This window comes from Agelaius tricolor, unplaced genomic scaffold (assembly GCF_023055355.1).
Source record: "Agelaius tricolor isolate 1412-34295 unplaced genomic scaffold, bAgeTri1.0.p SCAF_100, whole genome shotgun sequence".
Taxonomy (NCBI): domain Eukaryota; kingdom Metazoa; phylum Chordata; class Aves; order Passeriformes; family Icteridae; genus Agelaius; species Agelaius tricolor.
Genome location: NW_027269360.1, coordinates 59,220 through 84,256, shown reverse-complemented (window position 1 = coordinate 84,256; position 25,037 = coordinate 59,220). Strand labels below are relative to the sequence as shown.

Genomic DNA, 25,037 nt, shown 5'->3' with positions numbered 1-25,037 from the left:
GATCCCAATCTCATGGATCCCATCTCAATCCTAATCCCAAGGATCCCATCCCAATCCAAACCCCAATCCTGCAGCCCCGTACCACCTGGAAGTGCTTGTAGGACAGGTTTGGGCAGATCCATGACCATGAGTCCCACCCCATGGATCACATCCCAATCCCAAACCCAATCCCAATCCCATGGATCCAATCCCAATCCCATGGATCCCATCTCAATCCCAACCCCAATCCCAATCCAAATCCCATGAATCCCATCCCAGGGATCCCATCCCAATCCCAACCCCAAGACCAATCCCAAGGATCCCAATCCCAAGGATCCCAACCCCATGGATCCCAGTCCCGCGGCCCCGTACCACCTGGAAGCGCTCGTAGGACGGCTCCCATCCCAATCCCATGGATCCCATCCCAACCCCAATCCCATGGATCCCAACCCCATGGATCCCAGTCCCGCGGCCCCGTACCGCCTGGAAGCGCTCGTAGGACGGCTCCCATCCCAATCCCATGGATCCCATCCCAACCCCAATCCCAAGGATCCCATCCCAATCCCATGGATCCCAGTCCCGCGGCCCCGTACCGCCTGGAAGCGCTCGTAGGATGGCTCCCATCCCAATCCCATGGATCCCATCCCATCCCAACCCCAATCCCAAGGATCCCAACCCCAAGGATCCCAATCCCGTGGCCCCGTACCGCCTGGAAGCGCTCGTAGGACGGCTCTCCGGGCTTGGGCGGGTCCACGATGGTGTCCAGGATCATCTGTCCGAGCACGGGCGGGCACAGACGGACGGACACGAGCTTGGAGAGCTCGGCCTTCACCTCGGGGTGCAGGTTCACCACCTCCATGTAGCCGCCCCGCAGGCCGCACCTGTGGGATCACACGCTGGGATCAGCCGGGAACGCCGGGAACGGGGAACCGGGAATGGGGACGGGGAACCGGGCGGTGGGAGATGGGGGTGGGAGCCATGGATGGGGTTTGGGATGGGATCCATGGATGGGAACCTATGGAGAGGCACCCATGGATGGGACCCATGGATGGGAACCATTGGAGAGGCACCCATGGATGGGATCCATGGATGGGAAACTATGGATGGGAACCATGGATGGGAACCATTGGAGAGGCACCCATGGATGGGATCCATGGATCGGAACCATGGATGGAATCCATGGATGGGAACTATTGGAGAGGCACCCAGGGATGGGATCCATGGATGGGGTTTGGGATGGGATCCATGGATGGGAACCACTGGAGAGGCACCCATGGATGGGGATCCATGGATGGGATTTGGGGTGGGATCCATGGATGGGAACCATTGGAGAGGCACCCATGGGTGGGAGATGTGGGTGGGATTCATGGGTGGGGTCCACGGAGATGGGGTTTGGGATGGGAATCCATGGATAGGAACCTATGGAGAAGGATCCATGGATGGGATCCATGGACGGGAATTTGGGATGGGATCCATGGATTGGAACCTATGGAGAGGCAGCCATGGATGGATTCCATGGATGGGAACCATTGGAGAGGCACCCATGGGTGGGATCCATGGATGGGAACCATTGGAGAGGCACCCATGGATGGGATCCATGGATGGAGGTTTGGGATGGGATCCATGGATGGGAACCATTGGAGAGGCACCCATGGGTGGGATCCATGGATGGGAAACTATGGATGGGATCCATGGATGGGAAACTATGGATGGGAGCCATGGATGGGAACCATTGGAGAGGGACCCATGGGTGGGAGATGTGGGTGGGATTTGTGGGTGGGATTCACGGATGGGGTTTGGGATGGGATCCATGGATGGGAACCTATGGAGAGGCAGCCATGGATGGGATCCATGGATGGGGTTTGGGATGGGATCCATGGATGGGAACCATTGGAGAGGCACCCATGGGTGGGATCCATGGATGGGGTTTGGGATGGGATCTATGGATGGGAACCACTGGAGAGGCACCCATGGGTGGGAGATGTGGGTGGGAACCTATGGAGAGGCACCCATGGGTGGGATCCATAGATGGGGTTTGGGATGGGATCCATGGATGGGAACCATTGGAGAGGCACCCATGGATGGGACCCATGGATGGGATCCATGGGTGGGGTCCACGGATGGGGTTTGGGATGGGATCCATGGATGGGAACCTATGGAGAAGGACCCATGGATGGGAGATGTGGTTGGGATTCACAGGTGGGGTCATGGATGGGATCCATGGATGGGGATTTGAGATGGGATCCATGGATGGGAACCTTTGGAGAGGCACCCATGGATGGGATCCATGGAGAGGAACCTTGGGAAAGGACCCATGGATGGGATCCATGGATGGGAACCTATGGAGAAGGACCCATGGGTTGGAGATGTGGTTGGGATTCACAGGTGGGGTCCGTGGATGGGATCCATGGACGGGTTTTGGGGTGGGTTCCATGGATGGGAACCTTTGGAGAGGCACCCATGGATGGGATCCATGGATGGGAACCTTTGGAAAGGACCCATGGATGGGATCCATGGATGGGAACCATTGGAGAGGCACCCATGGGTGGGAGATGTGGGTGGGATCTGTGGATGAAGAGCCGTGGATGGGGGTTTGGGGTGGAAATCCATGGAGAGGCACCCATGGATGGGACCCATGGATAGGAATCTTTGGAGAGGCACCCATGGGTGGGATCCATGGATGGGATCCGTGGATGGGAACCTATGGAGCAGGACCCACCCATGGGTGGGGCTCTGGGATGGGAATCCATGGATCAAACGTGGCGTCCATGGAACCTCAACATCTGCATCCAGTGCCACCCGCAGCCCCAGTCCAGGGGATCCATGGGGTGGTGGCACTTCCACCCTACATCGCCTCCATCCCTGCCCCAGTAGATCCATGGGGTGGTGGCACTTCCATCCTACATCGCCTCCATCCCTGCCCCAGCAGATCCGTGGGGTGATGGTGGCAGCCCCAATCCATGACCCCAACCCCAGGAGATCCATGGGGTGGTGGTGGCAGCCCCAATCCCACCATCAGAAAATCTGTGGGGTGGTGGTGACATCTCCATCCCCAATCCATGGCATCCATGGCAATCCATGACCCTGACCCCAACCCCAGCAGATCCATGGGGTGGTGGCCTCTCCATCCCAAATCCCTGACATCCATGGCAACCCATGACTCCAACCCCAACCCCAGGAGATCCATGGGGTGGTGGCCTCTCCATCCCCAATCCATGACATCCATGACAACCTGTGACTCCAATCCCAATTCCTGCAGATCCATGGGGTGGTGGTGGCCTCTCCATCCCCAATCCATGACCCCAATCCCACCCCAGCAGATCCATGGGGTGGTGGCCTCTCCATCCCCAATCCATGACCCCAGTCCCACCCCAGCAGATCCATGGGGTGATGGTGGCACCTCCATCCCAAATCCATGACCCCAACCCCAGCAGGTCCATGGGGTGGTGGTGGCCTCTCCATCCCCAGTCCCACCCCAGCAGGTCCATGGGGTGGTGGTGGCCTCTCCATCCCCAGTCCCACCCCAGCAGGTCCATGGGGTGATGGTGGCCTCTCCATCCCCAGTCCCACCCCAGCAGGTCCATGGGGTGGTGGTGGCACCTCCATCCCCAATCCATGACCCCAACCCCAGGAGATCCATGGGGTGGTGGTGGCACCTCCATCCCCAATCCATGACCCCAACCCCAGGAGATCCATGGGGTGGTGGTGGCACCTCCATCCCCAATCCATGACCCCAGTCCCACCCCAGCAGGTCCATGGGGTGGTGGTGGCACCTCCATCCCAAATCCATCCCCAATCCATGACCCCAGCCCCAGGAGATCCATGGGGTGGTGGTGGCTCCTCCATCCCAAATCCATCCCCAATCCATGACCCCAATCCCACCCCAGCAGATCCATGGGGTGGTGGTGGCCTCTCCATCCCCAGCCCCACCCCATCAGGTCCATGGGGTGATGGTGGCCTCTCCATCCCCAGTCCCACCCCAGCAGGTCCATGGGGTGGTGGTGGCCTCTCCATCCCCAGTCCCACCCCAGCAGGTCCATGGGGTGGTGGTGGCCTCTCCATCCCAAATCCATCCCCAATCCATGACCCCAACCCCAGCAGATCCATGGGGTGATGGTGGCCTCTCCATCCCCAGTCCCACCCCAGCAGGTCCATGGGGTGATGGTGGCACCTCCATCCCCAATCCATGACCCCAGTCCCACCCCAGCAGGTCCATGGGGTGGTGGTGGCCCCTCCATCCCCCCGGCGTTCCCAGCACTCACTCTCCCATGAATCCCTTGGAGATGGAGTGGAAGGAGGCCAGCTCCACCGAGTCCGCGTAGGGCGGCCCCAGCTCCATCAGGACCTTCTTGAAGGAGTGGAAGGCCGAGCCCTCGGCGTAGATGTTGTCCTGGTACACCTGGCGCGGGGACATCCCGGGACGTCACCGGGAATTCCGGGCTTTTCCCGGGAATGGGGGACGCGCCCAGGTCGCCTCGGCCCCGCCCACCTCATCGGCCAGCAGGAAGAGCTTCTCCTCGTAGGCGAACTTGATGACCTGCTCGATGCACTCGCGGCTCTGCACCTGGCCTGGGACAGCCGCGATAAACCATGGGTGCCACCCGGGATGCACCATGGGTGCCACCCGAGATATACCATGGATCCCATGGATCCCACCTGAGATACACCATGGGTGCCACCCCATGCTGCCACCCAAAATAAACCATGGGTGCCACCCGAGATACACCATGGGTCCCACCCGAGATACACCATGGATCCCACCCGAGATACACCATGGGTGCCACGCCATGCTGCCACCCAAGATAAACCATGGGTGCCACCCGACATACACCATGGGTGCCATGGATCCCACCCGAGATACACCATGGGTGCCACCCGAGATACACCATGGGTGCCACACCATGGATCCCACCCGAGATACACCATGGGTGCCACCCAAGATACACCATGGGTGCCACCCCATGGATCCCATGGATCCCACCTGAGATACACCATGGGTGCCACCCGAGATACACCATGGGTGCCACACCATGGATACACCCGAGATACACCATGGGTGCCACCCGAGATACACCATGGGTGGACCCGAGATACACCATGGGTGCCACTCCATGGGTGCCACCCAAGATACACCATGGGTGCCACCCGAGATACACCATGGGTCCCATGGATCCCACCTGAGTTACACCATGGGTGCCACCCGAGATAAACCATGGGTGCCACGCCATGGGTACACCTGAGATACACCATGGGTGCCACCCGAGATACACCATGGGTCCCACCCCATGGGTGCCACCCGAGATACACCATGGGTGCCACCCGAGATACACCATGGGTCCCACCCCATGGGTGCCACCCGAGATACACCATGGGTGCCACCCGAGATACACCATGGGTCCCACCCCATGGGTGCCACCCGAGATACACCATGGATCCCATGGGTGCCACCCGAGATAAACCATGGGTCCCACCCGAGATACACCATGGGTGCCACCCCATGGATCCCATGGATCCCACCCGAGGTACACCATGGGTGCCACCACAGGGATCCCACCCCATGGATCCCACCTGAGATACACCATGGGTCCCACCCCACAGCCCCACAGCACCACAGCCCCACAGCCCCACAGCCCCCACAGCCCCCACAGCCCCACACACCCCACATCCCCACAGCCCCACAGCCCCCCGGCCCCACGGCCCCCACGGCCCCCACATCCCCACATCCCCACATCCTCACAGCCCCCACATCCCCACAGCCCCACAGCCCCACAGCCCCCTGGCCCCACAGCCCCACAAACCCCACAGACCCCACAGACCCCACAGCCTCACAGACAGAACCCCCCGTGTCCCACAGCCCCACATCCCCCACAGCCCCCACAGCCCCCACAGCCCCCCGGCCCCACGGCCCCCACAGCCCCCACATCCCCACATCCTCACAGCCCCACAGTCCCACAGCCCCCACATCCCCACAGCCCCACAGCCCCACAGCTGCACAGCCCCACAGCCCCACAGCCCCACAGTCCCACAGCCCCCACATCCCCACAGCCCCACAGCCCCACAGCTGCACAGCCCCACAGCCCCCACATCCCCAGAGTCCCACAGCCCCCACATCCCCACAGCCCCACAGCCCCACAGCTGCACAGCCCCACAAACCCCACACCCCCACAGTCCCACAGACCCCACTCCCCGTGTCCCACAGCCCCACAGCCCCACAGCCCCCTGGCCCCACAGCCCCACAGACCCCACATCCCCACGGCCCCCCACACACCCCACAGCCCCCACAGCCCCACAGTCCCCACATCCCCACAGCCCCACAGACCCCATCCTCCGTGTCCAACCCCACAGCCCCATAACCCCCACAGCCCCCCAGCCCCACGATCCCACAAACCCCACAAACCCCACAGACCCCACATCCCCACAGCCTCACAGCCCCACAGACCCCACAGCCCCCACGGCCCCACAGCCCCCACAGCCCCACATCCCCACATCCCCACAGCCCCCACAGACCCCACAGCCCCCACAGCCCCACATCCCCACAACCCCCACAGCCCCACAGCCCCACAGACCCCACATCCCCACAAGCCCCACATCCCCACATCCCCCACAGCCCCACAGAACCCACAGCCCCACAGCCCCACAGTCCCAGACCTCACAAACCCCACATCCCCACAGTCCCCCGGCCCCACAACCCCACGGCCCCCCGGCCCCACGGCGCCGGCGTCCCCGCGGCGTTACCGGTGGGGTTGCCGGGGTTGATGATGCACAGCGCCCGGGGGTTGCAGCGCCGGCGGCCCTCGGCCAGCGCCCGCCGCAGCTCGGCCACGTCCAGCGCCCAGCAGCGCTCCTCGGCCAGGTAATAATTGACCTGCGCCGCCTCCAGCTCGGCCAGCGCCGCCGAGTACAGCGGGTACTGCGGGATCGGGATCAGCACCCCCGTGCGCGACGAGCCCGAGCCGCACACCAGCAGCTTCAGAATGTTCTGGGAGAGAGGGGACAGTCAGGGGGATGGGATGGGGACATGGAGGGGACAGCCTGGGGGTAGGGATGGGGACATGGAGGGGACATGGAGGGGACAGCCAGGGGACAATCAGTGAGTGGGACCGGGACATGGAGGGCACAGCCAGGGGACATCCAGGGGACAATCAGGGGACAGCCAGGGGGTGGGATGGGGACATGGAGGGGACAGCCAGGGGACAGCCAGGGGACAGTCACAGGGTTGGGATCGGGACATGGAGGGGACAATCAGGGGGACAGTCAGGGCACAGCCAGGGGACAGCCAGGGGACGGGGATGGGGACATGGAGGGGACAATCAGGGGATAATCAGGGGGCGGGGATTGGGACATGGAGGGGACAGCGAGGGGACAGCCAGGGGACAGTCGCGGGGGGGGGATCGGGACATGGAGGGGACATGGAGGGGACATGGAGGGGACATGGAGGCGACAGTCAGTGAGTGGGGATCGGGACATAGTGGGGACAGCAAGGGGACAGCCAGGGGACAGCAAGGGGACAGCCAGGGGACAGTCAGGGGGTGGGGATGGGGACATGGAGGGGACGGAGAGGGGACATTGAGGAGACAGAGTGGGGTGGGAATCGGGACATGGAGGGGACAACCAGGGGACAATCAGTGAGTGGGGATCGGGACATGGAGGGGACAATCAGGGGGCGGGATGGGGGACAATGAAGGGACAGTGAGGGGACAGTGAGGGGTCAGAGTGGGGTGGGAATCGGGACATGGAGGGGACAGAGAAGGGACAATCCCAGGATGGGGATCGGGACATGGAGGGGACAGCGAGGGGACAATCAGGGGTTGGGATGGGGGACAGCGAGGGGACAGCGCTGCCGAGTACAGCGGGCACAGCCAGGGGACAGCCAGGGCACAGCCAGGGGACAGTCAGGGGACAGTCAGGGGACGGGGATCGGGACATGGAGGGGATGGAGAGGGGACATGGTCGGGGTGGTTGTGCTGACAATGAGGGGACATTGAGGGGACATGGTTGGGGTGGAGATCAGGAGATTGAGGGGACAATCAAGGGACAGTGAGGGGACAATCAGGGGATGGGTTGTGGTGGCAGTCAGGACATTGAGGGAACATTGAGGGGACATTGAGGGGACATTGAGGGGACAGTGAAGGGACAGGCTGGGGTGGGAATTAGGACATAGAGGGGACATTGTGGGGACAATCAGGGGATGGGTTTTGGTGGCAGTCATGACATTGTGGGGACATTGAGGAGACAGTGAGGGGACATGGAGTGGCATGGGGACAATGAGGGGACAGGATGGGGACAGGGTTCGGGTGGCCATGGGGACAATGAGGGGACATCACGGGGACAGGGTTGGGGTGACATGGGGACAATCAGGGGACATCACAGGGACAGGGTTGGCGTGGCCATGGGGACAGGATGGGGACAGGGTTGGGGTGACATGGGGACAATGAGGGGACAGGATGGGGACAGGGTTGGCGTGGCCATGGGGACAATGAGGGGACAGGATGGGGACATGGTTGGGGTGACATGGTGACAATGAGGGGACAGGACAGTGAGCACAGGGGACAGCAGGGACAACGGACAGGACGGTGGGGACAATGAGGGGACAGTGAGGGGACAGGGTTGGCGTGGCCATGGGGACAATGAGGGGACAGGATGGGGACATGGTTGGGGTGACATGGGGACAATGAGGGGACAGGACAGTGAGCACAGGGGACAGCAGGGACAGCGGACAGGACGGTGGGGACAATGAGGGGACAGAGGAGCTCGGGGGGCACAGCCCGGGGACAACCGGACGGTGGCACACGAGGGACAGGGAGGTGACACGGTGCCACAACGGTGGCACACGAGGGACAGGGAGGTGACACGGCCGCGCTGTCCCCAGGGCAGCGCCACCATCGCCACGGCAACCACGCGGCCCCGGCGACACCGCGGGGAGCTGGCGCTGTCCCCAGGGCGGGAGTGGGGACACCAAGCGCCACCACCCCGAGCGCCACCGCCCCCTCCTCCAGCCACACAAAGGTCCCTTTGTCACCGCCCGCCGTGGGAACGGCCCGGGGGTGGCACCGAGCCCGGGGGGTGGCACCGAGCCCGGTGTCCCCGGGATGTCGCGGGATGGGGGTGGTGGCACCGCGCTCCGTGTCCCCGGGATGTCACGGGGGTGGTGGCATTGGTGTCCCCTCGGTATCCCCGGGATGTCACAGGGGTGGTGGCATCAGTGTCCCCGGGATGTCACAGGGGTGGCGGCCCCTGTCCCCTCGGTATCCCCGGGATGTCACAGGGGTGGTGGCATTGGTGTCCCCTCGGTGTCCCAGGATGTCACGGGGGTGGTGGCATCAGTGTCCCCGGGATGTCACGGGGGTGGCGGCCCCTGTCCCCTCGGTATCCCCGGGATGTCACGGGGGTGGTGGCATCAGTGTCCCCGGGATGTCACGGGGGTGGTGGCCCCTGTCCCCTCGGTATCCCCGGGATGTCACAGGGGTGGTGGCATTGGTGTCCCCTCGGTGTCCCAGGATGTCACGGGGGTGGTGGCCCCTGTCCCCTCGGTGTCCCCGGGATGTCACGGGGGTGGCGGCCCCTGTCCCCTCGGTGTCCCCAGGATGTCACGGGGGTGGTGGCATTGGTGTCCCCTCGGTGTCCCCGGGATGCCACAGGGGTGGCGGCCCCTGTCCCCTCGGTATCCCCGGGATGTCACGGGGGTGGTGGCCCCTGTCCCCTCGGTATCCCCGGGATGTCATGGGGGTGGCGGCCCCTGTCCCCTCGGTGTCCCTGGGGCGTGGCGGGGCAGGAGGGGTGATGGCATTGGTGTCCCCGGGATGTCACAGGGGTGGTGGCATTGGTGTCCCCTCGGTGTCCCCGGGGCGTGGCGGGGCGGGGCAGGGGGTGGTGCCCGATGTCGTGCCCGATGTTGCGCCCGTGTCGTGCCCGTGTGGCGGCCGTACCACGATGGCGTCGCTGGCGCCCGTGGACAGGAAGATGTTGTCGGGCTGGGCGGGGACGCCATCGCGGCGCTCGATGTAACGCGCGACGTCCTCGCGGACCAGCTGCACCCCGGGGCTGGCGCTGTACGCGCCTGGCGACAGCGGCGACAGCGACAATGTCACCTCCCCCCGCGCGGGGGGCACATGGGGACAGCGGGGAGGGGACAGGGGACAGCGGGGGGGGGTGGGGACACTGGGGGACATTGGGGACATTGGGGATATTTGGGGATGTTGGGGACATTGGGGACATTGGGGGGCATTTGGGGGCATTGGGGCATTGGGGACATTGGGGGACATTGGGGGACATTGGGGACATTTGGGGATATTGGGAAATGGGGACATTGGGGACATTGGGGGGATATTGGGGACATTGGGGATGTTGGGGACATTGGGGATATCGGGGGGATGATGGGGACATTTGGGGACATTGGGGATGTTGGGGACATTGGGGACATTGGGGGGCATTGGAGACACCGGGGGTGTTGGGGACATTGGGGGGGCATTGGGGGGGCATTGGGGACGTTGGGGATGTTGGGGACATTGGGGATGTTTGGGACATTGGGGAACATTGGGGACATTTGGGGACATTTGGGATAGTGGGGATATCGGGGGGATGTTGGGGACATTGGGGAACATTGGGGAGATTGGGGATATCGGGGGACGTTGGGGACATTGGGGATGTTGGGGACATTGGGGGGCATTGGGGATGTTGGGGACATTGGGGAACATTGGGGACATTTGGGGACATTTGGGATAGTGGGGATATCGGGGGGATGTTGGGGACATTGGGGAACATTGGGGACATTTGGGGACATTTGGGATAGTGGGGATATCGGGGGGATGTTGGGGACATTGGGGGGCACTGGGGGACATTTGGGACATTGGGGATATTTGGGACAGTGGGGACATTGGGGGCATTGGGGGCATTGGGGGGACATTGGGATGTTGGAGACACTGGGGGGGGCATTGGGGAGCATCGGGGATATTTGGGACATTGGGGACATTGGGGATATCGGGGGAATGTTGGGGACATTGGGGGATGTTGGGGACATTGGGGACATTGGGGGGACATTGGGGACATTGGGGATATCGGGGGAATGTTGGGGACATTGGGGGGGCATTGGGGACATTGGGGACACTGGGGAGCATTGGGGGACATTTGGGGCATTGGGGACACTGGGGATGTTTGGGACATTGGGGACATTGGGGATGTTGGGGACATTGGGGAACACTGGGGACATTGGGGGACATTTGGGATATTGGGGATATCGGGGGGATGTTGGGGACATTGGGAGCCATTGGGGGGCATTGGGGACGTTGGGGACATTGGGGACATTGGGGACATTTGGGGCGTTGGGGACATTGGGGATGCCGGGGATATTTGGGGATACTGGGAGGCATTGGGAGCATTGGGGACATTGGGGACACTGGGGACATCGAGGGACATTTGGGGATGTTGGGAAATGGGGACACTGGGGGGCATTGGGGACATTGGGGACGTTGGGATATTGGGGGGATGTTGAGGACACTGGGGGCATTGGTGGACATTGGGGACATTGGGGACGTTGGGGATGTTGGGGACATTTGGGGCCATTGGGGACATTTGGGGCATTGGGGGACATTTGGGGATGTTGGGAAATGGGGACACTGGGGACATTGGGGACACTGGGGGGTATTGGGAGCATTGGGGACATTGGGGGGACATTGGGGACACTGGAGATACTTGGGGACATTGAGGGGACATTGGGGGGCATTGGGGGGCATTGGGGACATTGGGGATGTTGGGGACATTGGGGGAATGTTGGGGACATTGGGGATATTTGGGGCATTGGGAACATTGGGGACACTGGGGATGTTGGGGACATTTGGGGACACTGGGGATGTTGGGGACATTGGGGACATTGGGGACATTGGGGACATTGGGGGACATTGGGGGACATTTGGGGACACTCCAGGGGTGGGGGATGGATGGAGTTGGACGCTGGATTTGGGATTTTGGGGCTTGCGGGATTTTGGAATTTGGGGATTTTGGGGTTTCTTGGATTTGGGGATTTGGTCCTTGGGGGATTTTGAGATTTGGGGTTTTGGGGATTTGGGGTTTTGGGGATTTGGGATTTTGGGGTTTTGGGGCTTGTGGGATTTTGGGGTTTGGGGATGTTGGATTTGGAGTTTTGGGGTTTGTGGGATTTTGGGATGTTGGGTGTTGGATTTGGGATTTGGAGGCTTGTGGGATTTGGGGATTTGGGATTTTGGGGTTTGTTTGGTTTGGGATGTGGGATTTGGGGATTTTTGTGGGATTTTGGGGGTTGGGGTTTTGGAATTTTGGGATTTGGGGTTTTTTTTGGGATTTGGGGTTTTTTGGGCGCCACCCACCCACGCTCTGTCCCCCGCAGGCCCCCAGCAGGCGCTGGGCGCTCCTTGGGATTTGGGGATTTTTGTGGGGTTTTGGGGTGTGTTGGATTTGGGGATTTTGGGGATTTTGGGATTTTGGGGTTTTTGGATTTTGGGATTTTGGGGTTTTGGGATTTTGGGGTTTGGCGTTTTGGGATTTTGGGATTTTGGGATTTGGGGATTTTGGGATTTGGGATTTTTGGGGTTTTGGGGTTTTGGGATTTTGGGGTTTGGGATTTTGGGGATTTGGAATTTTGGGATTTTGGGGTTTGGGATTTTGGGGTTTTGGCATTTTGGGGTTTGGGATTTTGGGATTTGGGGATTTTGGGATTTTGGGGTTTGGCGTTTTGGGATTTTGGGATTTTGGGATTTGGGGATTTTGGGATTTGGGATTTTTGGGGTTTTGGGGTTTTGGGATTTTGGGGTTTTGGGATTTTGGGGTTTGGGATTTTGGGGTTTGGGATTTGGGATTTGGGGATTTTGGGGTTTTGGGATTTTGGGGTTTGGGATTTTGGGATTTGGGGATTTGGGGATTTGGGGATTTTGGGATTTGGGATTTTGGGGATTTTGGAGTTTGGGGATTTTGGGGTTTGGGGTTTGGGACTTTGGGATTTTGGGGTTTTGGGATTTTGGGATTTTGGGGTCTGTTTGGATTTTGGAATTTGGGATTTTTGGGTTTTCGGGTGCCACCCACCCACGCTCTGTCCCCCGAAGGCCCCCAGCAGGCGCTGGGTGCTCCTTGGGATTTGGGGATTTTTGTGGGGTTTTGGGGATTTTGGGATTTTGGGGATTTTGGGCTCTGTTTGGTTTGGGATTTGGGGATTTTGGAATTTGGGATTTTGGGGTTTGGGGTTTTGGGATTTTGAGATTTTGCGATTTTGGGATTTTGGGGTTTTGGGGTTTGGGGTTTTGGGGTTTGGGGTTTTGGGATTTTGGGGTTTTGGGATTTTGGGATTTTGGGGTTTGGCATTTTGGGATTTTGGGGTTTGGGGTTTTGGGATTTTGGGATTTTGGGATTTGGGATTTTGGGGATTTTGGGATTTTTTGGGGTGCCACCCACCCAGGCTCTGTCCCCCGCAGGCCCCCAGCAGGCGCTGGGCGCTCCTTGGGATTTGGAGATTTTGGGATTTAGGGCTCTGTTTGGTTTGGGATTTGGGGATTTTGGGATTTGGGATTTGGGATTTTGGGGTCTGTTTGGATTGGGATTTTGGGATTTTGGGATTTTGGGGATTTTGGGATTTTCAGGTGCCACCCACCCACGCTCTGTCCCCCGCGGGCCCCCAGCAGGCGCTGGGCGCTCCTTGGGATTTGGGGATTTTTGTGGGGTTTTGGGGATTTTGGGGCTTGGGATTTTGGGATTTGGGATTTTGGGATTTTGGGATTTTGGGATTTTGGGTTTTTGGGGTTTTTTGGGGTGCCACCCACCCACGCTCTGTCCCCCGCAGGCCCCCAGCAGGCGCTGCGCGCGCTCCTTGGGATTTGGGGATTTTTGTGGGGTTTTGGGGTGTGTTGGATTTGGGGATTTTGGGGATTTTGGGATTTTGGGTTTTTTGGATTTTGGGATTTTGGGGTTTTGGGATTTTGGGGTTTGGCGTTTTGGGATTTTGGGATTTTGGGATTTGGGGATTTTGGGATTTGGGATTTTTGGGGTTTTGGGGTTTTGGGATTTTGGGGTTTTGGGATTTTGGGATTTTGGGGTTTGGCATTTTGGGGTTTTGGGATTTTGGGATTTGGGATTTTGGGGTTTTGAGATTTTGGGGTTTGGGATTTTGGGGATTTGGGATTTTGCGATTTTGGGGTTTGGGATTTTGGGGTTTGGGATTTGGGGATTTTGGGGTTTGGGATTTTGGGATTTTGGGGTTTGGGATTTTGGGATTTTGGGGTCTGTTTGGATTGGGATTTTGGGATTTTGGGATTTTTGGGGTTTTGGGGTTTTGGGGTGGCACCCACCCAGGCTCTGTCCCCCGCAGGCCCCCAGCAGGTGCTGGGCGCTCCTTGGGATTTGGGGATTTTGGGGATTTTGGGGTTTGAGATTTTGGGATTTTGGGGTCTATTTGGATTGGGATTTTGGGATTTTGGGGATTTTGGGGTTTTTTGGGGTGGCACCCACCCACGCTCTGTCCCCCGCAGGCCCCCAGCAGGCGCTGCGCGCGCTCCTTGGCGTCGCTGGGCAGGGACTCGTCCTTCATCAGCTCCGGGCACAGGCACAGCGCCGCCACCTGCCCGGGGACACCGCGGTGACACCGGGGACACGCGGGGACACCGGGGCCGTGGGGGCACCCCGGGGGTGGCGGCCGTGACCCCGCGGTGACCCCGGGGCCGCACCTGGCGCAGGAAGGTGATTGGCTGCTGGCCCATGGCGTGGGCGTCACCGATGTTGGCCTTGATCACCTCCGAGAAGGGCTTGGGGACACCCTGGGGACAAAGGGACAGCCATGAGGGGATGGCAATGGGGACACCCTGGGGACAAAGGGACAGGGATGAGGGGATGGCAATGGGGACAGCCTGGGGACAAAGGGACATCAATGAGGGGATGGCAATGGGGACACCCTGGGGACAAAGGGACAGGGATGAGGGGATGGCAATGGGGACAGCCTGGGGACAAAGGGACAGCAATGAGGGGACACCCTGGGGACAAAGGGACAGGGATGGGGACACCCTGGGGACAAAGGGACAGCGATGAGGGGACACTGGTGGGGACACCCCGGGACAAAGGGACAGCCATGAGGGGACACAGGTGGGGACACCCTGGGGACAGGGAGGAGGGGACGGTGGGGACACAGGTGGGGACAAAGGGACAGGGATGGGGATGGGGACAAGAGATGAGGGGACAGGGATGGGGGGACAGGGACAGGGGATGGGGATGGGGACACAGGATCAGAACAGGGACAAAGGGGACAGGGATGGGGACAGGAATGAGGGACAGGGACGGGGATGGGGACAAGGACGGGGACAGGGACAGGGGTGGGGACAAGGGACAGGGACAGGGGACAGGGATGGGGAGAACAGGAACAGGAACTGGGGACAGGGACAGCAGGGATGGGGATGGGGACAAGGGACACGAACAAGAATGGGGACAGGGACAGGGGACAGGAATGGGGACACCTGATGGGGACACCTGATGGGGACAGGGACAAAGGGGACATGGATGGGAATAGGAACAGGGACAAGGACAGGGACAAGGGACAGGAACGGGGACAGGGATGGGGACAGGGATGGGGACAGGGATGGGGACAGGGACGGGGACAGGGATGGGGACAGGGATGGGGACAGGGACAAGGACAGGGATGGGGACAGGGACAAGGACAGGAACGGGGACAGGGACAAGGACAGGGATGGGGACAGGGACAAGGACAGGAACGGGGACAGGGATGGGGACAGGGATGGGGACAGGGACAAGGACAGGAACGGGGACAGGGACAAGGACAGGGATGGGGACAGGGATGGGGACAAAACCAGGTCAGGGCTCCTGTCCCCACACAGGGCCACCCCCGCTGTCACCGCCAGGGCGGTGGCGCCACCACCCCCGTAATGTCCCCTGTCCTGGGAGTGGCCGCGGCCTCGGGGACATTGGGGACACTGGGGACATTGGGGACATTGGGGACACTGGGGACATTGGGGACATTGGGGACACGGGGCAGGGCGGCAGCGATGTCCCCACCCCCGCTCGGGCCGGACTTTGGCCACCGCGGACTCTGCCCCGATTGCGTCACCCGCAGTGTCACCTGCAGTGTCACCCGCAGTGTCACCCGTGTCACCCGTGTCACCTGCAGTGTCACCCGTGTCACCCGCGGTGTCCCCAGCTGACCCCGGCACCGCCCAGTGTCATCGGGGGAGGGGACACAGAGGGGACATTGGGGGACACTGGGGGACACTGAGAGGACATTGAGGGGACATTGGGGGACATTGGGGGACATTGAGGGGACATTGAGGGGACATTGAGGGGACACTGAGGGGACACTGAGGGGACATTGAGGGGACACTGAGGGGACACTGAGGGGACATTGGGGGACACTGAGGGGACACTGGGGAACACTGAGGGGACATTGAGGGGACATTGGGGGACATTGGGGGACATTGAGGGGACATTGAGGGGACATTGAGGGGACACTGAGGGGACACTGAGGGGACATTGAGGGGACATTGGGGGACACTGAGGGGACACTGGGGGGACATTGGGGGACACTGAGGGGACATTGAGGGGACACTGGGGGACATTGGGGGACATTGGGGGACACTGGGGGACACTGGGGGGACATTGGGGGACACGGGGGGGGGTGGGGACACCCTGGTTTAGGGGGGTCCCGGGATTTTGGGGGTGCCCTGAGGGTAACAAACGTTTTTTGGCGGGAAAATACTTCTTTTTGGGGGGGAAAAAATTCCTTTTTTTGGGGGGGGCATAAAACCCCTTTTTTTGGGGGAAAAATTCCATTTTTTGGGAAAAAAAATCCCATTTTTTGGGGAAAAAACTCCATTTTTGAAGGGAAAAAAGATCCCATTTTTGGGGGGATAAAAATTCCCTTTTTTGGGGGGGAAAAAAAATCTTTTTTGGGGGGGGGGAAATTCCTATTTTGGGGACAAAATCCCATTTTTGGGGGGAAAAATTCCTTTTTTTGGGAGGAAAAAATTCATTTTTTGGGATATAATCCCATTTTTTGGGGGGAAAACTCCATTTTTGGGGGGGGATAAAATCCCATTTTTTGAGGGAAAACTCCATTTTGGGGGGGGGATTTAATTCCATTTTTTGGGGGTGGACCCCCCATTTTTGGGGCGGGAGGGGCCAAGTTTGGGGTGCCCCATTTGGCGGGGGCGGGGGCAGGGAGGGAAACCCGGGATTGGGGGGTCCCGAATTTGGGGTTTGGGGGGGGGGGTCCCGAATTTGGGGGGTCCTGATTTTGGGGTTTGGGGGGTCCCGATTTTGGGATTTTTGGGGGTCCCGATTTTGGGGTTTGGGGGGTCCCGATTTTGGGGAGGGAGGGGGGTCCCGATTTTGGGGTTTGGAGGGTCCCGAATTTGGGGGGTCCCGATTTTGGGGTTTGGGAGGGTCCCGATTTTGGGGGGTGGGTCCCGATTTTGGGAGGGTCCCGATTTTGGGGTTGGAGGGTCCCGAATTTGGGGGGTCCCAATTTGGGGTTGGAAGATCCCGATTTTGGGGGGGTCCCGAATTTGGGGTTTAAGGGGGATCCCGATTTTGGGGTTTGAGGGATCCCGATTTTGGGGGGTGGGTCCCGATTTTGGGAGGTCCCGATTTGGGGTCGGGGCTCCCGAATTTGGGGTGGGGTCCCGATTTTGGGGTTGGGGGGTCCCGAATTTGGGGGGTCCCGATTTTGGCATTTGTGGGGGTCCCAATTTTGGGGTTGGCGGGTCCCGATTTTGGGGGGATCCCGATTTTGGGTTGGGGGGGTCCCGATTTTGGGATTTTTGAGGATCCCGATTTTGGGGTTTGGGAGGGTCCCGAATTTGGGGTTGGGGGGTCCCGATTTTGGGGAATTTTCTCCATTTTGGGGAGAATTCCCGGGTTTGGGAAGGAGGTCCCGGTTCTGGGGGGGTTATCCCGGTTTGGGGTCGGGATATCCCGGTTTTAGGGGGGGTTATCCCGGTTCTGGGGGGGTTATCCCGGTTTTAGGGGGGTTATCCCGGTTCTGGGGGGTTTATCCCGGTTCTGGGGGGATTATCCCGGTTCTGGGGGGTTATCCCGGTTCTGGGGGGTTATCCCGGTCCAGTGGGGTTATCCCGGTTTTGGGGGGCTTATCCCGGTTCCGGGGGGGTTATCCCGGTTTTAGGGGGGTTATCCCGGTTTTGGGTGGGATATCCCGGTCCAGTGGGGTTATCCCGGTTTTTGGGGGGTTATCCCGGTTTTAGGGGGGGTTATCCCGGTTTTGGGGGGGTTATCCCGGTCCAGTGGGGTTATCCCGGTTTTAGGGGGCTTATCCCGGTTCCGGGGGGGTTATCCCGGTTTTAGGGGGGGTTATCCCGGTTTTGGGGGGGTTATCCCGGTTCTGGGTGGGATATCCCGGTTCTGGGGGGGTTATCCCGGTTTGGGGTCGGGATATCCCGGTTCTGGGTGGGATATCCCGGTTTTGGGGGGTTATCCCGGTTTGGGGTCTGGATATCCCGGTCCAGTGGGGTTATCCCGGTTTGGGGTCGGGATATCCCGGTTCTGGGGGGATTATCCCGGTTCCGGGGGGGTTATCCCGGTTTAGGGGCGGGATCTCCCGGTCCCGGACTGGCTGCCCCCGTTCTTGGGGACATTTCCTGGTCCAGCACGGGCTGTCCCGGTTTTTGGGGGCATTTCCCGCTCCAGGACTGAGTGTCCCGGTTCTTGGGGACATTTCCCGGTCTAGGACTGAGTGTCCCGGTTTTTGGGGGCATTTCCCGCTCCCCTGTCCCGGTTTTTGGGGCATTTCCCGGTTTTTGGGGGCATTTCCCGCTCCCCTGTCCTGGTTTTTGGGGGCATTTCCCGGTTTTTGGGGCATTTCCCGCTCCCCTGTCCCCTTTTCCCGCTCCGCTCGCTCCCGTTCCCCGGGCTCCGGCCCCATTTCCCCCCCGCCTTGTCCCGCCCTGCTCGGGTTTTGCCCCGCTCGGTTTTTGCCCCTCTCCGCTCGGTTTTTGCCCCTCTCCGCTCGGGTTTTGCCGCAGCCCGCTCGGGTTCTGCCCCTCTCCGCTCAGGTTTTGCCCCTCTCCCCTCGGTTTTTGCCCCTCTCCGCTCGGGTTTTTCTCCGCTCGGGTTTTGCCCCTCTCCGCTCGGGTTTGCCCCTCTCCCCTCGGGTTTTGCCCCTCTCCGCTCCGGGTTTTGCCCCTCTCCGCTCGGGTTTTGCCGCAGCCCGCTCGGGTTTTGCCCCGTTCCGCTCGGGTTTTGCCCCGCTCCGCTCGGGTTTTTCTCCGCTCGGGTTTTGCCCCTCTCCGCTCGGGTTTGCCCCTCTCCCCTCGGCTTTTGCCCCAGCCCGCTCGAGTTTTTGCCCCGCTCGGGTTTTGCCCCCGCTCCCCTCGGGTTCTGCCCCTCTCCGCTCGGGTTTTGCCCCGCTCTGCTCGGATTTTGCCCCCTCGGCTTTTGCCCCTCTTCGCTCGGGTTTTGCCCTGCTCGGGCTTTGCCCCGCTCGGGTTTTGCCCCTCTCCCCTCGGCTTTTCCCCCTCTCCCCTCGGGTTTTGCCCCAGCCCGCTCCGGTTTTGCCCCGCTCGGGTTTTGCCCCTCTCCCCTCGGGTTCTGCCCCTCTCCGCTCGAGTTTTTGCCCCGCTCGGGTTTTTGCCCCGCTCGGGTTTTTATCCCGGGTAATTTTTGGGTACTTCTGGGCAGTTTTTTCCTTTTAGTCCCGGTACCTTGCGCAGCTCCTGCTCGATCTCCATGGCGCGGATGACGATGGGGCCGCGCACCGCGTACTCCACGCGCCGAACCGCGGGGTTCATGGACTCGGGGGTCAGCACCGGGCCCCGCCGCGCCCCCGCCGACCCCGCGGCCGCCGCCGCCGCCGCCGCCGCCATCGCCAGGAGCCTGCGGGGCCGCAGCGCCCTCAGCGCCCGCATCACCCCCGGCGACACCGCGGGACAGCCGCGACACCGCCCCCGGGACAGCGGGGAGGGACCGGGACAACTCGGGATAATCGCGACACCGCCCCCGGGGCAGCGGGGAGGGACCGGGACAAACCGGGACAATCGGGGAGGGACCAGGACAACCCGGGACAATCGCGACACCGCCCCCGGGGCAACGGGGAGGGAGCGGGACAACCCGGGACAATCGGGGAGGGACCGGGGGACAGCCCGGGATAATCGGGGAGGGACCGGGGGACAGCGGGACAATCGCGACACCGCCCCCGGGGCAACGGGGAGGTCCGGGGGACAGCGCGATAATCGGGGAGGGACCGGGACAAGCCGGGACAATCGCGACACCGCCCCCGGGACAACGGGGAGGGAGTGGGGGACAGCGGGACAATCGCGACAGCGCTCCCGGGGCAATGGGGAGGGATCGGAACAACCCGGGACAATCGCGACAGCGCTCCCGGGACAACGGCGAGGGACCGGGACAAGCCGGGACAATCGGGGAGGGACCGGGACAACCCGGGACAATCGCGACAGCGCCCCCGGGACAACGGGGAGGGACGGGATGGGGGCGACACCGCCCCGGCTCCCCCGGGGCCGCCCCCGGTAACCCCGAAAGTTCCCCCCGGGCGCTCCCTGGGCCGGGGCAGCGACGGCAACGGGCGGCAACGGCAACGGGCAAAGGGCAACGGGCACCGGGGCGGGACCGCGCACGGGACAGCGAGCGGCAACCGGCCCGGGGCGGCAACGGGCACCGGGGGCAATGGGCACGGGGCAACGGGCACCGGGGGCAATGGGTGCCGGGGGGGGGACAGCGGGGACAGCGGGGACAGCGGGGACAGCAGCGGAGCGGGGACAAACGGGGAAGGGACACGGAATGGGGACAAACAGGGAATGGGGACAAACAGGGAATGGGGACAAACAGGGAAGGGGGTGCCGGGAATGGGACACCGGGAACGGGAGTGGCACCGGGGAACGGGGACAAACAGGGATGGGGACGCCGGGAATGGGACACCGGGAATGGGGACAAACAGGGAAGGGGGTGCCGGGAATGGGACACCGGGATGGGGACACCGGGAACGGGAGTGGCACCGGCACCGGGGAACGGGGACAAACAGGGATGGGGACACCGGGAACGGGACACAGGGAATGGGAGTGGCACCGGCACCGGGCACGGCACAGGGAAGGGGACACCAGGACGGGGACACCGGAATGGGGACAAGCAGGGATGGGGACACCGGGAACGGGGCTGGGGACAGCTGGAATGAGGTGGCACCGGGAAGGGGACACCGGGAACGGGGACAAACAGGGAAGGGGACACCGGGAACGGGGGTGGCACCGGCACCAGCACCAGGGACAGATGGCACCGGGACCGGGCACGGGGATGGCACAGGGAAAGGGACACGGGAATGGGGACAAACAGGGATGGGACAAACAGGGATGGGACTGGCACCGGCACCGGGGACAGGTGGCACGGAGCTGGCACAGGGAAGGGACACTGGGAATGGGGACACCGGGAATGGGGACACTGGGAACGGGACTGGCACCGGGAATGGGACACCGGGAACGGGACTGGCACCAGGGACAGCTGGCACGGGGAGGGGACACCGGGATGGGGACAAACAGGGATGGGACATTGGGAACTGGACTGGCACCAGCACCGGGGACACCGGGATGGGGACACGGGGATGGGGACACGGGGATGGGGACACCGGGATGGGGACACCGGGAACGGGGCTGGCACCGGGAAGGGGACACTGGGACCGGGCACGTGGCACAGCAGGGACAGGGGTGGCACCGGGACAGGGACAGGGACACAGGGACAGGGACAGGGACACAGGGACAGGGACACAGGGACAGGAGTGGCACAGCAGGGACAGGGACAGGGGTGGCACCGGGACACAGGGACACAGGGACACAGGGACAGGGACACCGGGACAGGGACACAGGGACAGGGACACAGGGACAGGGGTGGCACCGGGACAGGGACACCGTGAGCGGGGGTGGCACCGGCAATGGGCACGTGGCAGCGGGGACAGCGGGGACAGCGGGGACAGCGGGGACAGAGGGCACGGGGACAGGGGTGGCACCGGCAATGGGCACGTGGCAGCGGGGACAGAGGGCACGGGGGTGGCACCGGGACACTGGGAAAGGGGTGGCACCGGCGACAACGGGCACAGGGCACGGTGGTGGCATGGGGGACACTGGGAAAGGGGTGGCACTGGTGACAGTGGGACAGGGGGTGGCACCGGGTAGGGGACAACTGGCACGGGGGTGGCACTGGTGACAACGGGCACAGGGCACGGGGGTGGCACTGGGGACACTGGGAAAGGGGTGGCACTGGTGACAGTGGGACAGGGGGTGGCACCGAGAAGGGGACAACTGGCACGGGGGTGGCACAGGTGACAACGGGCACCGGGCAGGGGACAGCGGGACAGGGGGTGGCACTGGTGACAACGGGCACAGGGAATGGGGGTGGCACCGGGGACAGTGGGACAGGTGGTGGCACGGGGCAGGGGACAGCGGGACAGGGGGTGGCACCAGGAAGGGGACAACTGGCACGGGGGTGGCACTGGTGACAACGGGCACCGGGCACTGGTGACAGCGGGACAGGGGTGGCACCGGGCACGGGGGTGACACAGGTGACAACGGGCACCGGGCACTGGTGACAGTGGGACGGGGGTGGCACCGGGCACGGGGGTGGCACAGGTGACAACGGGCACCGGGCACTGGTGACAGTGGCACGGGGGTGGCACCGGGCCAGCGCCACCGCCCGGGTTGGGGACACGAGGGTGGCGAGGGGGGGGGGGGGATGCGGGAATTTGGGGACCCCAGACCCCCCCCCCCCCCCGGTCCCCAATGTCCCCAAATTGTCCCCAATTGTCCCCAATTCCCCGCTCACATCGCCCCCCAGCGGCTCCAACCGCCGCGCCCGCGCTGGCCACGCCCCCCCGCCAGCTGTCAATCAGGGGATGCCACGCCCCACTCGGAGCTGATTGGATGAGGGCGAAGGGGGCGTGGCCGGGAGAGTCCAAAATGCGGCGGGGGGGCGGGGGGGGGGGGAACCGCGCTCCCCACCCCCTTTTTTGGGGGGTCCGGATGGATTCGCCCGTTTGGGATCCAATGGGGGACCCCAAAGCGAACCCCAAAATTCGGGATTCCACAAAACCAAAAAATCAGGGACCCCATAGAGACCCCCCAAATTTAGGGGACCCCACAGAACCCCCAAAATTAGGGGACCCTATAGACCACCCCCAAAATTAGGGACCCCATAGACCCCCCCCAAAATTAGGGGACCCCATAGACCCCCCCCAAAATTAGGGGACCCCATAGACCACCCCCAAATTTAGGGATCCTATGGACCCCATAATTGGGGGTCCCTACAGACCCCCCCCAAAATTAAGGGACCTCATAGACCCCACCCCATTTGGGACCCGATAAATCCCATTTTCCCCCAAAATTCCCCATTTAGGATCCCCCAAAATGAGAAAACCCCAAACCCCATTTTCCCCAAATTCCCCGATTTAGGATCTCCCAAATTCCCCCATTTAGGATCCCCCAAACCCCATTTTCCCCCCAAAATGAGAAAACCCCAAACCCCATAAATTTTCCTGTAAATTCCTCATTTAGGATCCCCTAAAATGACAAAACCCCAAACCCAATTTCCCCCCCAAATTCCCCATTTAGGATCCCCCAAATCGAGAAAACCCCAAACCCCATTTTCCCCAAATTCCCCTATTTAGGATCCCCCAAATTCCCCCATTTCCACCCCAAATTCCCCATTTAGGATCCCCCAAATTCCCCCATTTCCACCCCAAATTCCCCATTTAGGATCCCCCAAATTCCCCATTTCCCCCCCAATTTCCCTATTTAGGATCCCCCAATTTCCCTATTTAGGATCCCCCAAATTTCCCCATTTCCCCCCCAAATTCCCCTTTTAGGATCCCCCAAATTCTCCATTTAGGACCCCCCAAATTCCCCCAAATTCCCCATTTAGGATTCCCCAAATTCCCCCAAATTCCCCATTTAGGATCCCCCAAATTCCCAATTTAGGATCCCCCAAATTCCCCCCAAATTCCCCATTTAGGATCCCCCAATTTCCACCCCAAATTCCCCATTTAGGATCCCCCAATTTCTCCCCCAAATTCCCCATTTAGGACCCCCCAAATTCGCCCAAATTCCCCTTTTAGGATCCCCCAAATTCCCCCATTTCCCCTCCAAATTCCCCATTTAGGACCCCCCAAATTCCCCCATTTTCCCCCCAAATTCCCCTTTTAGGATCCCCCAAATTCCCCCATTTCCACCCTAAATTCCCCCATTTAGGATCCCCCAAATTCCCCCAAATTCCCCATTTCCCCCCCAAATTCCCCATTTAGGATCCCCCCAAATTCCCCATTTAGGATCCCCCAAATTCCCCCATTTTCCCCCATTTAGGATCCCCCAAATTCCCCCATTTCCCCCCCAAATTCCCCTTTTAGGATCTCCCAAATTTCCCCATTTAGGATCCCCCAAATTCCCCCAAATTCCCCATTTAGGATCCCCCCAAATTCCCCATTTAGGATCCCCCAAATTCCCCCATTTTCCCCCATTTAGGATCCCCCAAATTCCCCCATTTCCCCCCCAAATTCCCCTTTTAGGATCTCCCAAATTCCCCCATTTAGGATCCCCCAAATTCCCCCAAATTCCCCATTTAGGATCCCCCAAATTCCCCATTTAGGATCCCCCAAATTCCCCCCAAATTCCCCATTTAGGATCCCCCAAATTCCCCCAAATTCCCCATTTAGGATCCCCCAAATTCCCCATTTAGGATCCCCCAAATTCCCCCCAAATTCCCCATTTAGGATCCCCCCCAAATTCCCCCATTTCCCCCCCAAATTCCCCATTTAGGATCCCCCAAATTCCCCTTTTAGGATCCCCCAAATTCCCCATTTCCACCCCAAATTCCCCATTTAGGATCCCCAAATTCCCCCAAATTCCCCATTTAGATCCCCCCAAATTTCCCCATTTCCCCCCCAAATTCCCCATTTAGGACCCCCCAAATTCCCCCCAAATTCCCCATTTAGGATCCCCCCAAATTCCCCCATTTCCACCCCAAATTCCCCATTTAGGATCCCCCAAATTCCCCATTTAGGATCCCCCAAATTCCCCCAAATTCCACATTTCCACCCC

General features: G+C 61.3%; 1 protein-coding gene across 1 annotated transcript in view; it reads right to left on the bottom strand.

Annotated features, from left to right (window-relative positions):
* The window catches only part of GPT (glutamic--pyruvic transaminase), a 31,169-nt gene extending 11,313 nt beyond the window's left edge, over nt 1-19,856 (bottom strand). The window contains exons 1-8 of the mRNA XM_071419137.1: nt 19,653-19,856; nt 14,661-14,750; nt 14,446-14,554; nt 9,906-10,036; nt 6,715-6,958; nt 4,469-4,548; nt 4,242-4,378; nt 686-860 (exon numbers count right to left, since the gene is read on the bottom strand). Of these exons, the coding sequence (XP_071275238.1) occupies nt 686-860; nt 4,242-4,378; nt 4,469-4,548; nt 6,715-6,958; nt 9,906-10,036; nt 14,446-14,554; nt 14,661-14,750; nt 19,653-19,856 (1,170 nt within the window). The remainder of the gene's footprint in view (nt 1-685; nt 861-4,241; nt 4,379-4,468; nt 4,549-6,714; nt 6,959-9,905; nt 10,037-14,445; nt 14,555-14,660; nt 14,751-19,652) is intronic.
* Nucleotides 19,857-25,037: the final 5,181 nt, after the last annotated feature.